General features: G+C 38.7%; 1 protein-coding gene across 5 annotated transcripts in view; it reads left to right on the top strand.

Moving 5' to 3' along the window:
- The window catches only part of RALGPS1 (Ral GEF with PH domain and SH3 binding motif 1), a 111,768-nt gene that overhangs the window by 78,820 nt on the left and 16,802 nt on the right, over positions 1-16,146 (top strand). For all 5 annotated transcript variants that reach the window (XM_086763668.1, XM_086763667.1, XM_086763666.1 and 2 more), the window contains one exon: positions 6,995-7,062. In XM_086763668.1, coding sequence (XP_086619794.1) covers positions 6,995-7,062 — 68 coding nt within the window. The remainder of the gene's footprint in view (positions 1-6,994; positions 7,063-16,146) is intronic.

The following is a 16,146-nucleotide window of genomic DNA, read 5'->3' as shown; positions in this document are numbered from 1 at the left end:
TTAGTGCCAGTCCAATTGCTTGCTTTAGGTTTGTGCTTGTCAGCAAGTAGGAATGCTCCAGAAAACCCCTGACAATGATGTCACATCCTAAAAATAAAAGATCTTTCTTACTCAGCCCATATGCTGTTCTCTGCAGAAGCTGAGAAATTATAACATCTGCTAGTTACTAGACTAAGGGGGCAAAAATAGGACCTAAAGGATCAGGATTCCTTCCAGTTACACCCAAAATGTATTGCTAATCACTGTTATCTGAGGGCATCAATGGCAGCCAACAGCCTTCAGAGACCATGACGCAGCTGCTGGAGGAGCTGCTTCCTCCTCCAGGAGTGTAAGAAGTGATCAGAGGAGAGTTCTTATCCCCAGGTATGCAGTTTTTCCCTGAGCTAGACAGCGCTGTCCGAACATTGTGGCATCATGCCACGTCCTCTCCTAACCTGCCATGCCTTGCAGCGCTTCCAAAACAATTTTTTTTGCTAACCTTTTGGTATGATTAGTCAGGCCTAGTATTCCCCACAGTTGTTCTTGGTCTAAATTGGCCTTGGTATTTTCTTTGAGTAAAGCCAGTTTGAAGACTATTATTTGTATTGCAGTGTTATCTGGACAGGACAATCAGGATTGGAATCTCATTCTGTAAGCTGCTATCTATACATACAATTCAGTTCTTTGGAGCGTATTAGGCAAGACACTGATATTCCAATATTCTAGTAAGATGATTTACAGAAAAATCGGTTCAAATTTAGATTCAGATAGACAGGATGCTATGGGAAAGCATCCAAGAGAAATTAATAGGAAATTAAAACATTATACTGACTCCTAACAATGGTGATGCTATAAAAGTGCCAGTTGTGCCATATTATTTTTAGTCTTGTGATAACAGGAACTATATGGCAGGTGCTTAAAATATTAGTACCTTGGCCAAGGTCCATCTTAAATAGGCCTCCCAGGCAGCTATGTTCCCTGGACCTGTTCCACTAAGAATTGTTGTCAGCAGCAGGGATAGGGGGAAACCTTCACTGTTAGTCTGAGATTTCTAGTGATCCAGCGGCCATATGGATCAATAGCTGTAGTTGTGACTTAGCTGCCTCTTCCACAAGACATTCTCAGAGACAGTGAAGCTTCCAGAAACTGTTGGACCTACTCTTTAAGTGCTACACGGGCAGTCCAAAATGTTCCAGATATGTCAGCCCATTTTGCTTTGTACACAAGTACTGGTCAGCAGTGCCTTGAGTGACAGCTTTGAGGACTGCACTGCTTTTTTGCAACTTAGATCTTCCTTGTCTCAAGAAAGATTAATAAGTTTTGTTCAGCCTCCTCATGGAGCAGCTAAATTTCTTGTTCATGTAGTGCTATTCTCTGGCTTCATTCGCTTGGTTAATATTAGGAGAATTGAATAAAAGTAGCTTTACTGTCCTAGCGGTAGTTTCATCCTGTACTGGAGAGCATATTCCCATGAAGCAGAACGATGAAGCAGACTGGGTATTTATTTTCTGCATTATGTTAGGCTCTTCTTCTCCTGCTTATCAGGAAGGTTACTCTTAAATGAGCTATAAGGTGGCACTCAATAGCAGAGTGTTACTTAAGACTAGGTTGGGATAGAGGTCCAGATTGATTTATAAAGCTTACCAGCCCTAACACGTTCCAGAAAGTATTTTGAATATCTGCCTTTAAGAAAAAAAAGATATTGTTTATGGCATCTTTTTACTGTCCAAGATCAAAGCCTTCACATACTCTCCCTATGCCTTGTTCTTTAAAAGCTTTGTCTTAATTCCCAAAGGTAAACTGGTGGTTTGTTAATTCAGCAAATCTCTATGCTGATTTTTTCCTAGAGATTTTACTTCTAGTTTTGGTTTCACTTTAGCTTGTTAACACTAACTCCTCCGTTTCGGAATTTCAGTTTCTAATGGTCATTTTCTGAGGCTGATATCTAGAATTTATCCTGGCATGTCTCTGAACTGTTGCTGCGTAACTTTGGAATGTTGAAATTTTGTGTCAGCACTTAGACACTTAGACCTTGAACTAAGACTAGGCTTTGTCACCATGGTAAGCAAAGATTTTGTTTTTGAAAATAATTCCTGAAAAAGAAATTTCTATCTGTGCTGTGATATTGGAAGAATACAGTGACTTATAAGATGAATTTCTGATTGTATATAGGTGCAAACACAAAACAGAGAATGTCTTTATCAGTTATGAGTTGTTTATTAGGCATGCTAGAACAAAGGTTTTTCACTTGCGGTAATACTAGTGAATATCATTGGGGACAGTGAGCTGTGAGAATATAATTTGGTATGTGATGGATCTGAATGATGAATGTTGGTTGTAAGCACATCAGATGTCGAAGTCTGCACAGACCTAGACCTATTGATAGTATCACACTAAGCCTCTGAGGGGCCAAAGATTCTGACTCCATGAGTGCTACTTGGGAGACATTGTTCATGCTGCTGGCATAACTATATGCACATGTAGCAAGGTGAGAGCAGATGAGCATGTGTGTGCATGCATGTAACCTGTGCTTCTCAGTGGAAAATGCAGTGTCAGAGGAATTGAAAAAATTAATTTCAGCAGTGACAAACAAGCCAAGACTGGTTGAAATTGTACTGACTGTCAGTATCTCTGATTTGAAATTAAAATGGTTTTGGTTGTTTACAGCCTTCTGAGGGAGAGAGGGAAGAAGAGAAGGTGGACCAGGAATGACATCTCATTGTCAGAATGTATTTCCTTTTCTCACAGTTTATTTTAAATATTTTGTGTTGTGTTTTAGCCCCCCTTGGGACCAGACTATGCAGTCTCTCTCTCACTCCCTCCACCCTCCGAGAGAATAGGGAGAGATAATGTAAGAAAAAAAGGTTTGAGGTTTGAGATAAGGACAGGGAGAGATCCTTAAAGTTACCGTTATGGGCAAAACAGACTTGACTTGGGGAAAACTATTCACTTATTACTAAAACCAAAGCAGGATAATGAGAAAGAGACCAAGATAACTTCCGCCCACCCCTCCCTCTTCCGAGGCTTAACGTTATCTCTACTGCCTTCCCCCCCGAGCAGCACAGGGGGGAAGAGGGAACGGGGGTTACAGTCAGTTCATCACATGTCGCTTTATGCCGCTGCTTCCTTGTCGGGGGACGAACTCCTTGCATTCCTCCCCTGCTCCTTCGTGGGGCCCCTTCTGTGGGCTACAGTCCTTCGTGAAACTGCTCCGGCGTGGGTCATCTCTTCCACGGGGTGCAGCCCCTCCAGAACGGCTGCCCCAGCGGGCCCTCCACGGGCCACAGCCTCCTTCAGGCATCCACCTGCTCCGGCGTGGGGTCCTCCCTGGGCTCCAAGTGGATCTCTGCTCCTCCGTGGGCCTCCACGGGCTGCAGGGGGATCTCTGCTCCTCCATGGGCCTCCACAGGCTGCAGGCGGATCTCTGTGCCTCCATGGGCCTCCTCGGGCTGCAGGGGCACAGCCGGCCTCACCATGGTCATCACCACAGGCTGCAGGGGAATCTCTGTCAGAACCAGCATTACTGCTCCCCCTCCTTCTTCACTGACCTTGGCATCTGCAGCCGTTCCTCTCACAGAAGTTCTTCACAACCGGCTGGGAGACACCTCTCAGGTTCTCTTCACCTCTCATCTCTGCTTCTCTCAGCCAGGCCAGGCCAAGTCGGGCCCAGTCACCACCCGGCGGGAGGCCAGAGGGTGAGGCCTGCAAGGCCCACAAGGCTCGCACCTCCTCCTCTCTACCCCTGCTCCAGCTTCTTCACATCTTCTCTTCTTCTTCCTTTTTTTTTCTGTTTTTCCTCTTCTTAAAGACACCTCCCCAGAGGCGCTATCAGGGAACATTCTGCTACCAATTGGCTTGGCCCTGGCCAGCAGCGAGTCCGCCCTAGGCCCGGCCGAGTCCACTGGACAAAGGGGAAACAACTTCTATCAACTTCTTACAGAAGCTGCCACCATAGGCCCTCCCCCCACTCCCCCCACTGAATAAAACTAACCCATTTTGTTAAACATGTCATCATGAGTATTTTCCATTTACCAGACTTCAAATTTAGGCTCATATTTATTTGTTGTTCTTTTTATACATCCTGTATTTTCCTAAGTTGAATAGCTAAATTGCATTTTTGTTATTTTGAAAACATTGTAGAATTCTGTCATTGTTGAAGTCAATGCCCAAACGGTCAGATAATTAACAAGAGCTAAGATTTCGGAGTGTACTTTAACATAACCAAACAGAAAAGCAACAGTATCTAACTTTGCATTTTCTCAAGAGACGACCAGTGGAGAGTGATATAATCTCATTTTATAGCACTGAATGCTCACTTGTTGCTCTGTCAGTGAGCTTTGAGCAGCGCACATCACAGGTGCTTTCTAGATTGTGTAATGATACTCATATATCTATATACTATGATGATAACTATGATAACTTTCTAGGTAGTATAATGATAACTGTTCTTTCTAAAACCTTGTTAAAAGCATAAAGTTGTTAGGTCTTGCTTTCTGCTGTTATCTTTCCTTCTTTTTTGTAAGAATATTTTTAAACAGAAAGAGAGAAATAGTATAGTATAAGTAGTTGCATGGAAGTTGATCTTACTTGCTTTTGTCAAATGTTCTGGCCTTAAGTCTGATAGCAGGTCATGGCACTTCCCCTTAGGTATGTATTCATACGCAGTATTTCACCTGTGCTGTTTTTCAAACATGTAAGAGTTGTACTGGGTCTTGGAACTTGATGCATAATAAGCTGATTAAGTTGATATAAAATGTAAACTTGGATGAGTGATTTGTGGCCTCCTCAGGTGTGTGAGGTAGTCTGCCACAATCACTCTGAAAAATACCTGATTCTATAAATAGTTATCTGAAATTATACTAGACCTGTTTAATGAGCACAATTTATTTCAGCATGCTGAAGAATACTGTAATCCCTACACAGAGATTTAAATTCCTTTTAGTGTAACAAAGCAACAAATTTTCAGGAGGAATACATTACAAATTAGATAATTGTACAAGGGAGAAGCTATTCGCTTACATGGACTGAATTGCAGTCATATCTTTTTGCAATGGACTTACTAGACAAATGTTTCCACAGTGACCGAATAAATTGTGGCTGTTGCCACAGGGGACTAATAAAACTGAGTAATTTATTTGATATCAGGGTGAGAAAAGAGCATCAGAGATGAGTTCCTCAAAGCTGGGAGAAACCAAAACATGCAGTTACCACGTAATGGGGAAGGAAAGGTAACAGCTCTCTTGTACGGACAGAAATAGAAGAAAGAAATTAGCAATTGTGGAACAGAGATAGGTTAGCAGGAGAAGGGTTATCTGCTTCTGTTTAGAGAACAACTGTTATGTGAAAGAAGTTGAAATGGGTGTTCTGTTTTGCATAAGGACTTTGTTTCATCAAATATGAGTTAACCCAGTATAATGAGATTAATATCCAAATTTCTCAATATCTGTAAATAGCACCATTCTGCAGGAGATTCTTAAAACCAATAATTTTTTTTTAAAAGCTTTCTGTGCAAAAATCAGGTTCACAGCTTCAGAACAATAAACCTCTAATACAGTAATGAACGAATCAGCCTCAAAAATGAACAAAGGAGTAACTACTGTGCAAGGGATGCAACTGGAACATTTCTACAGACAGGGAAGAGGAATTCACATAGTAGGGCCCTATTTACAGGGAAATACTTGATTACTGTTTTTTGCCTTTTTTCCATACTGAAAGGAATTCCTATATGATTAACATTTGAATTGTGCATTGAGTTATATTATTGTAGCTTTCTCATTGTTCTCCTCTAGGAGAGGCATGTTGCCACTTCCTGGTCATGGAAATCATGTTGGTGGAAAGAAAAGAGAGTCTGGAAAGGAATGACCTACTTGAAATGCATTACTTTGGATAGTTAAAAGTCTAGTACTATTGGAAGAATATAAATTCTAAAGCATGAAAAGGGATGATAAGTTTGTTAACTAACTTCACAGTAGAAGATAGTTGACAGTTACTGAATACTGTGGAGAATGGACTGGAAGATATTCCCCCTAAAACTCTCTGTACATGAAAGACAAGGTAGTAAGGAAAGTGATAGTTCAGCCATACGTGATATTTTGAAATGGTGTCATAGGTTTCCCTCCCCCTGCGCTTTTGTGTACTTTTATCTAAAGTTTAAAAGACTTTCACTGGTGCTTATATGGGTGGAGTACTGCAGTCTGTAGCTTGAAACCTTTACAACTTTTTTTGTGTGTTTAATGCTGTGCAATGACAGCAGTTATTTCTTCTGGTTTTATACCTATTCCATTAAAATTTACTGGACATTATAGTCCTCCATACTTTTTTGTCAAACTAGTACAGAACAAAGGACCAATGAATGTCAAGTTGAGAGTACATAAACTTGAGAGGTGACAGAAGTCATATGCACTGGAAGATCAAGACGTGTTGGAGTGCTGAGATAAGGCAACAGTGAGGGCATCATAAAACACATGGAGTGAGGCACAGGAGCGCGTAATATTATAACTATCTTCTAATTATCGTCTTTTTCTATTAAGTGTTGGTCACTTTACCCACTTATGCTCCTTTTCTGTAAGTCACAGTAATTGACATTTCTAAATAGCTATTTCTGAGTGCACATTTCCACATGGTAACAGAATAAATTTGCTTTTCACAAACAGAGGGAATAAAATGTTTGCTATTAGGTTTATATCTAAATTTACTAACTGTTGGAGGTTTTTTTTTCAGGTGAAAGATTATATGAACTTAGGTTTTACACTGATAGGGAGTATAAAATATCAATTTCCATTTCTGTTTTCATAGACTTCCCTCACAGTTTCTTTCTTGGATCTAACAAGCAGTGATTTACTTTAAAAAAAAAAATACTGTTTTGTTACATAATAAAATAAATAACTGCCCTTCCAACAAAGTAAAATTCCTGCTTACCTCTGCCAAAATAAATACTTTCTTCAGTTTCTTTCAACTTTTCTTGAGGTTGTTTTTTTTTTTTTTTGTTAATTTCTCTAAAAACTTGTTTTTCCAGATTATCCTTAAGAATTGAGCCAGGTAACAGCTCTCCTCGACTGGTTTCCTCCAAAGAAGATCTTGCAGGTATAAAACTACATTTGAAAATTTGAGTAAGGAAATAATTTTAGTTACAGAAATCCTCCGCTGAAGTGTATGGGAAAACCCATCTTATATCAGAGGGATTTTGGAGGAATTATCATAGAATCTTTAAGGTTGAGGAAAAAGGAAAAGAGCAGTTTCAAATATGGGCTTTTGTTGCAATTACAGAATTGTCATGGTAAAGGCTGTCAGAGAATTGATCCCTTTCCATGCATATGCCCAGTTTCAGAACATCCTTGATCCAGAACACCACTCCGCTGATACTTGTAAAAGTTCTGATTTTTATTGCAAATTTCTACATAGCCAGCTTGTACTTGGGTGAGCAGTGTCCTTTGTCTTGAATAATTTTCTTCCTTTATGATATTCACCCTTGGAAGTTCTTACAGTAACAAATTATATCCCACGTATCAAGATTGATTTCACACATATCAACATTCATTTGGCTAGGCAAAATAAATACGTTGGTGTTAAATGGATGAAAACAACTTGATTTCAGAAGTAAGACTTAATTTGCACAGATTGTAGAGGAGGGATGTACTGTTATTTGCCTTTCTGGAGAATGGGTTTACCTGGATGACAAAGAGGAGTGGTTTTAAGATTATTTGTTAGTAGGTGTCACATTTTTAATAGGTAGCATAAAATGTACTGGACTTTCCTCTACTGAGATTAAAACCCCACCTACAGCATAGTAGGTCTAAAATTAATCCCTGGAATTGACCAGAGCAAATTGCCAAGGTTGTCAGTATCGATACCAAGTTTCCCGCTAACCCTGTTACCATATGGGAGTCTACTGAGGCGCCATGATTCCCAGAAGTATTGCTGTGAGCTTCTTTGTCCAGAAGCTAGATCTGGTAATTCAGAGGTATTCTCAGTTGCATGAGTCATCGATGAAGATTGCTGACTTGCATATAAACAATTGCACAGTTTATTTCTATGAACAGACTAAACAAACTTCAGACTATGTGAAATGTACTTACTGCTATAGGAACCCTTATCTCAAAAGCTGTTCTGTTTTAATCTCTTAAACCTGAACGGCCAATTTTCTGTCTCATTATGTTAAACCATGTGTGAATGTAAAAAACTCAAGGGGTCCAGACCACATCTGACAAGTTTGGTGTTCAAAATGTCTTTTCTTCTCACTAAATGAGAGCGAGACAAGTGAATGACAGAGAAAAAGAAAAAGGAAGATGCTAAATATGAAAGGAGAAAAATAAATACAAGTGTTTTTCCTCCACCTCCCGGCTCTTCATGTTGGCTGCTGTGAAACCCTTTCTAAGTGTCAAATAGCCAGTCATTTATAGGCAACCTCTCGTTCATCTCAGCATTGTGAATACTATTTCCAGAGTCAGTTAAACATTCGATCTGGTCTTCAGTCCCTTCGGTTCTAAGGAAGAAGGAATAAAATCTATAGAAATAATAATTTGGAAGAAAACATTTCTTCGGGAAGGCGCTCTCCCCCTCTCCCCTCAATGCTCGATATTATTAATTGCTGTGTAAAATATAAGGAAGTAGTTCACAGGTTGATTTTTTTTTTTTTAACTGGGTAAGTTCAAAAGGAGTTCTTGGTTAACATTTTCTTTGTACAGACATGTGTACTGGGTCTGGCTGGAGTGGAGTTAACTTTTCCCATAGCAGCCCTCATAGTGCTGTGCACTGTATTGGTAGCTAGAAAGGTGTTGATAAGGCACCAGTGTTTTGGCTACTGCTGAGCAGTGCTCACAGCATCAAGGCTGTCTCTCCACACCCGCCCCCCGCAAAAAGGGCAGTAGGCTGGGGCTGGGCAAAAGGCTGGGAGGCGACATAGCCAGGACAGCTGACCCAGGCGGACCAAGGAGATATTCCGTACCATATGACTTGCTCAGCAATAAAAGCTGAGAGCAAGGAGGAAGGTGGGTATTTGTTATTAGAGCTTTGTTATTTGTCTTCCAAAGCAACAGCTGCGAGTGCTGAGGCCCTTCTTCCTAAGCAGTGGCTGGACATTGCCTGCTGATGGGAAGTAGAAGACAAATTAATTTTTGTTTTCCTTTGCTTCCCCATGCAGCCTTTGCTTTTCTTTATTAAACTGCGTTTATCATGACCCACAAGGTTTTTTTATCGTTTTTTCTCTGCCCCTGTCCTGTGGAGGAAGGGGGATGATAGAGTGTCTTGGTGGGCACCTGGCAGCCAGCTGAGGTCAGCCTACCACATCCTGTAATATTTGATTTTGCTTTTGTGAGGATTTGCTTTTTCATACTTAAAACTAAGACATTGCCTCACATATGATTATAGCTTACATATGCGAAACACACATACGAGGGAACTTTTTTGTTTTCTAGCTTTCACTTTGTACTGCTTGTGTTTAAATACTTTACACTAGGGGGTTTGATGTCAACATTTCATTAGGATGATTGTGGAAGTTCAAACTCGGGTCGTAGCAGCATAGTATGTGATCATCACCAGTACTTGGTAGTTCTTAATGGAGGGCTTAGAGTTCATTACAGCTGTAATGGAAGGCAATTAAAAATACAGTTCCAAAGTTGGAAACAAGAACTTTGAACTCTCCTGAGTCAAACAAGTAATATGGCTTTATACTGCAGTGAGCTCAGCTGGAGCCCGCAAACATTGATCAGGACAATGATCAGTAGTACCTACTCAATTGAATATGTGATCGCATGGTATCTTATCTGGCAGTATTAGGAGAGGGTGAACTTCCCCTCTGAATCTGCAGTGTCTCTATATGCTCTGTAAGGCTGCTTTACTCAGACAGATAATTAATATGATGACTAGAAACCAAGTCTTGAGTCATTCCTATTGCTCCATTTTTCTTAGTATTTCCTTCAAAAGCTTGACATGCTTGCGGACTACTGTGTTTCTTGCTCAGCTAGAGGGTTCTCCCTGCCAGTTAGACAATGAATGCCATCAGCATTTAGTAATACCCACATGGACTTTTCAGTGACCTGCACCTATGTGGCTGCAAAAATCTACTGAAGGGAACCCAGTGTACTTTATTGAAAAAAAATATATATTTCCTGGAGAAGGTTAGTTACATAAATTAGCATGAATTCAGATTGAAATTTAACTAAGCATAAAGGCAATAATTTATTGTTTGTTTCACAACATTAATAAATAGAAATATGGTCATGTTAGTCTTGAATAATTCTTAGCTAAAATACTCAAATATCAGTAATGAGATATTTGACCGTGGAGAATTAAAAATAGCACATTCAAAGATATTTAGTCAACTTTATTTGAATTCAGATTACAATTTGAGATTATTTCCACTTCAGCCACTGTGTGCCAGGAGTAAATCCTTTTCAATCAGCATGCTATAATGATAAGGGTTGATCTTAAAATAATTTAAGCAGTAGTTTAATGTTCCAGTTAATTGTTTAAGGCATAAGAGTCTGAATATAGTGATTTTAAGGTAAAATAAAGGTTCTTGGCCCGTAAGGGCACTCATCAGTTCAATTCTCCTGATAGTCAAAAAGTTAATACGTTGCTAATAGCAATAAGTCTAGTTGAGTTCTGCATGTGACATACTGCCTTCGTATAGGTTGCCATGTGCTCCAGATACAGAGAAAAAGCTTGATATTGTGGTAATAATTCCAAAGTCTGTAATGGTCTTAACTGCAGGGAATAGTGTCTTCTTCATGTCCTAAAGTATAATTACTTGTGTTGATGGTAGAAATGGATTTTCCTTCCCAGCATTGTGACTTTCTCTTCTACTCAACATCAGTTTTCTCTCTTTCAGAAGATTAACAGTTTACTCTAGCCAGGGACATTGTGGGTTTCTTTTTTTTCCCCTTACAGTATCTTATGCATGTGAGGCTCAATAAAAACAGTTAAATCCTTCAATAGTTCTGTTTGCAAAGTACTAGAGAAAACCATGTGTCCATTTTCCACTTTGGTTGCCAACTGGTTTTCCAGTAAATTCGAACAGGAGGCAGACATCTGATTAACGTTGATGTCTCACAACAAGCTATGTTTTGTGTATCAGTGGCTAAGATGGTCTCCTGTAATTACCAAATGCATATATAATTGTGAATAGTGCTTTCACAGGAGGATTTCATGCCTTGCATAATGCTGCAGAGATTCTTGTCTCTTGCAAGTAGCATTTTAAAAGGAGCTTGAAACAGTTTAATTCTATGCTTTCAGGAACTGTGTGATTCACACAACTTCCTTGGCAGCAACTTAAGTCTGTTCATTCTGCCTTGCTTCGGTTTGAGAGAGAATGTAGCTGGAGAGCTTATAGTATGCTAGCTGTTCACAGTTTCCAGTTGGATTAGCTGTAAAAGACATCTGTGTTCCTGCAGTGTTAGCTAGGAGGTGCCCAGCATTTATGGTACAGCTATTAGACAGGTTGTTTTGGAAGGTGTAACTCAATACCTTTTCCCAGAACAAAAGAAAAGATTTAATGTAATATATGATAAATAAGTTACCCTTCTAAGCAAATGAAGTTCCTTAGAATTTGCACACCAAGTGTAGCTCAGTATGGAAAACTGAATGCATGTTATTTATCATCTTAATGTTATTTTGAAAAGTTCAGGGCACAGTGCTAATCAGAATATAGAAAATGGTTACTCATTCTCTGAAATATACGTGTTTATCCTGTCTCGGAAAACAATATTAAAAGATTAAATAACGTTAAAATAATTACCATATCCAGAAAATTTTATCTATTACTAAGTAACTCAAAGACTAGTCTTCATGATTCTGTGATGTATAGTGAACCTCTTCAGTAAAGGTAGCATTTACAAGTCCTTTTTAGCAACAGCCAGGCCTCAGCTGCGGGTAGCCCTTATTTTGGGGTTTTCGCTATGCCGTAGTCTGGAATGGACCCTCACCTCCTCCTTGTTTTTCTTTTTTTTTTTTTTTTCCAAGTAGGTCTTGATATAATTCTTGAGAGGAGAATAAGTAACTATGTTACCACTCTACTAGGAATCTGGAGTAATTAATCTGAAACATTCTGTATACAAAGAATAATCTGTATTTTCTTTTTTGTTATTGGCGTAAAATTCAGACCGTTGGCTGAGTCCATTCAGCTTTGAGAGTTGCTAAAGAACTTTTAATATTTATTTTAATTAATTAGAAGCAGTAGAATTATCGGATGTAAAGTATGTGATATGTAGGAGTTTAAAATGTAGAAAATTTAGAAACAGGAGGAAGAAAGACTGGGATGCTTGCACATTTGTAACCATCCAGAAGTAGGAAGTAGAAGCACACTGGTGACATCTGTACAGCAGTCCCAGCATTTTAGAATTTTAAAAAAACCCCACACCATCATTTTCCATGTAAACACTGAGTTGACATTTAGTTTTGCCATTTGTTTTACTGGTTGCTTTGGCAACTAATAAATAGTTTGTGCTAAGTGCTTTAGCAGCCAATCGTTGTGTAGAAATGAGGATTGTCTAATCCTCCTGCAAGTGCTTGGTTATTGCTTCATGTGCATAGTGTCTGCTTTCCCTACACCGTACTTAAGGTAGAAATGGAAGAACTAAGTTTTCTTCACAAAAGTTTACAGACGATCCAGAAAACTTTGCTCTTCGCTTTCAAACTTGTACTCATTTCCAATCTCTTCCTCTGTGATACTTGCCCTACCAGACAAATGTGTGAGATTCACATATTGTTATCAACCACTAAATCCAGCCAGAATTAGTGTGCTGTGGTTTTTTTCCTTAACAGACCAAAGCTTCACAGAAATTATAGAAAAATATTCTGTCAAAGTAAATATAAAGTTATCAGGGAGAGAACAATCATGCTTAGTTTTTAACTTTATCACTTTCTGTTACTTTCTGTGACTTCCTTACAAGTCTCTTAAATGTCCTAGTTTACTGATACTTATTTTAACTACCACGCTATTACTCTCTAGGAATGTTAAGAACATATAAAACAGCCAGAGTACAAGGGGCTTTTCTGCTCTTTTTTTTTTTGTGTGTGTCTCTTCAGAGCAGTCACCTGAAATAATTTATGCAAAAAGTTTTGGTTTGTTTTGTTTTTTTTTTTTTTTTTATGGATTGGTTAATATATTTTGTTGAACTCAAACTTCAGAGTTTCCCTGCAGCTATGCTCTCACAATGGGTATGTCTTTGCTGCCAATATGGATGTCATCCAAGCTCATGCACTACCCTCCAGATTCAGCTGCAAGAAATTCAACATTTTTGCTTAAGTGTAAGTCAGGGTTTTGCACATTCCATTGATGCATTATAAGTAACACAAGTGCTGACAATTCGTGATCCATAAAAATAGCACCTGAAATTGAAAGTATCACCTCTATTCAGGAAAAAGATAATAGAAACTAAAGAAACTGAGAATTATTTGAAGGAAAATGTAAACAGATAGCAGGATGTTCTTTACACATATTAGAACTAGAAGGCAGTTGAGAAAATTGTGGTCCATCTGGACTGTCAGTGAAAGAAAAACATATAGAGAAGGAAAGAACTGTGCAGCAAAGCCAGACAGTTTATTTGCAGCCATCTTAATAATGCTGCTTTCTACTGAAAGTTTCCCTGGATTTTACATATTCTTCTTAAGAGCAAAAAATGAAAAGAGAATGAGGATTTGTGAAAGATTAAAAATATAAAGTCTGGAATGAAACAGTGAATTAATCTTTTTCTTCTGATATTTCTAGAATTAGAAATTCTTGATTGCCAAATTAGACCAATATGCTATACCAGTTATTGTTCTTAGGGTAAAAAAAAAATGCACTGCAGAATAAGGTTTCCAAATTACTTTTTATAAATGGATCTGTACCTTTTGCTGTTACTTAGAGTGGAGGTGGAGAATAGAAAACAACACTAATTACAGCTACAGGGATCATGATCCTGTTTATGTTCCCTTTACTCCCAGGGCATGGTATTAGAAATAGTCCATAGTCCTTTTGGAAAAAAAAAGTGTCCTTTCATTCAGAAAGCAAAGTCATCTTCATGACCTCTGCAGCAAGAGGCCGTTGCATAATGTTTCCAAAGAGAGCAGGCAGACTTCAATTTGTCTGACCAAAACTTGGAGGGAGGGGGCAGGCTTTGAGGGGACTTGGGGGAGCACAGAGCGGTGCAGCCGAAGACTCCGATTCTTTTTCTTCTTGTTCTTAGTTTGCTCTTGTTTGAGAAGCAGCCATAACATACATGTCTCTAGCATGTTGTATGCATTAATAGACTCTAGTTGAATTGTAAAGCAATGCTCAAACAATTAAAACTATGCTTTTACAATAGCCATAATTCTAGATATTTTTTTGTGTATCATTCTTAATTCTGTGCACAAAATTCTTCTCAAGTTCTTTATTGTGTGTTTTGTAAAGTAGGTCTTTCTACTTGAAAGTTTTAATTATCACCCACTGACTTTGGTTACAATGGCAACAGAACAGTAAAAATTTACAGCGAAGATTTAACTAGAGAGTCTGTGGTTTGGAATGTCCTTATTAAGTTTTAGAAACAGAGCTGGTAAGTATCAGTTTTACTTCTTAGCTGCTCACCAAACAATAGTAAATAGTCGAGACTGTTTTACTTTACTAAAAAACCACTCCATTTTTCAGCATATAACATGCAACTCATTTTCAATTTTCTGTTTGGATGTCTAGTATTGGTTTATTGATAGATTTTTAGTGGAGAAAAATTGTGAACTGTAACTCTTTCACCCTGTTGCTTTTTTTAAAAGCTCTGGAGACTGTAAATGTTCACATGTTCTACTGAAGGATTGCAAAAGTAACATTCATTTATAACATTTGAAGGATTATTCATGGAAAAATTATGCAAAGGAAAAAACAGTGAGATCCATTGGGATACGTGTAAGCTTTTCCAAATGTTCTTCCCACAGATCTCTGAACAGCACTCAGCTCACTCTGATGAAGTTGTCTCACGTTCCCTAACGCAAACAATTTTTTAATAATGTTTCAATATTTTTATACATTATTTTTGTGCAGGTCAGCATAGTCTTGAAAATGATGCTAAGAAATAATGAAAACCAAACTAACCCTTGTTCATGCCAGCTGAGTGGAAAATCCTGCTAAGAGTGCTTTGTCTCCATGAAAGGCAAAATAACAGAATAGCAATCATGGTAACAGTATGCACTAGGAGTGGAGCCAGGAGAGTAAAGAGGAGAGTTAGCAGTAGCAGATGACTTCATTTATTGGAAAAAAAAGAAGCAAAATAACTCAATCTCAAATGAATTCACATATTGGAATTTTGTTATCAGCAGTATCAGGCATAGCTTCCCCAGCTAATTGCTCAGCAGTCTGGTATGTCCATAAACATCCCTTGGTCTGTGCAGTTTTCATCAGTATCTCACCACTTACCCTCTTTGACATTCTTCTTGGCACAGGCTCTCTTGTCTCTTACCCCTTTACAGAAGTGAGGTCATCTCCCCTGTGCCCCATAACTCATCCTGACACCTTCTGCACCCCAGATTCTTGCTGGACTGGGTGTACCATGCAGCACTAGGCCTGTCTAACGAGGACTCTGAACTTCACAGTTCTTCTTCATAGATGTTTGACAGCAGAGCAGATGCAAAGACTTTGTAAGGGTTTTTAAGCTTCTTTTTAACTTAGCACAGGGTTAACAGAGCCAAACGGTATGTATTTCCTTCTCTTGCCTTCAAGATGAGGAAGATGCAGAACTACATAGAAAATGGCCGCTCCAGACAGTGATACCAACACAGCTGATACTTCTGTCTTCATCTTACCTCACAAAGCATTCTGTTTTCTGTCATCAGGATCTTCACTAAAGACACCTAACTAGGAATTAGAGTAAGTCCATTACCTCCTTTCACAGGACTGATGAAAGCATTTGTGATTGCCATGTATAATGCCAAGCTGGAACTGGTGGCTTAAGTTGTAAGGCCTGTTTCCACAAATTCTGTCACCCTTGCCACGTCTCACCTTAGCCAGGCAGTATTTTAACCTGACCTGAAGTCTAATTCTATAATCTTATTTCCATCTAGATATGCAGTCCTTTTAGACACATTACATCATTTGTTTCAGGTTTTTTTAAACAAACTTTTTCTGTTCTGGAGCTGTCCAGGTAATAAAAGCTCTTATTAAAATCAAGTTACAATGATCAATCTTTAAATATTTTTGTGTTGTATTCATATTAGTGCAAA

This window comes from Chlamydotis macqueenii, chromosome 20, assembly GCF_036417535.1.
Source record: "Chlamydotis macqueenii isolate bChlMac1 chromosome 20, bChlMac1.mat, whole genome shotgun sequence".
Lineage (NCBI taxonomy): Eukaryota > Metazoa > Chordata > Aves > Otidiformes > Otididae > Chlamydotis > Chlamydotis macqueenii.
The sequence above is the reverse complement of the archived record's forward strand: the minus strand, read 5'-3'. Positions and strand labels throughout refer to the sequence as shown.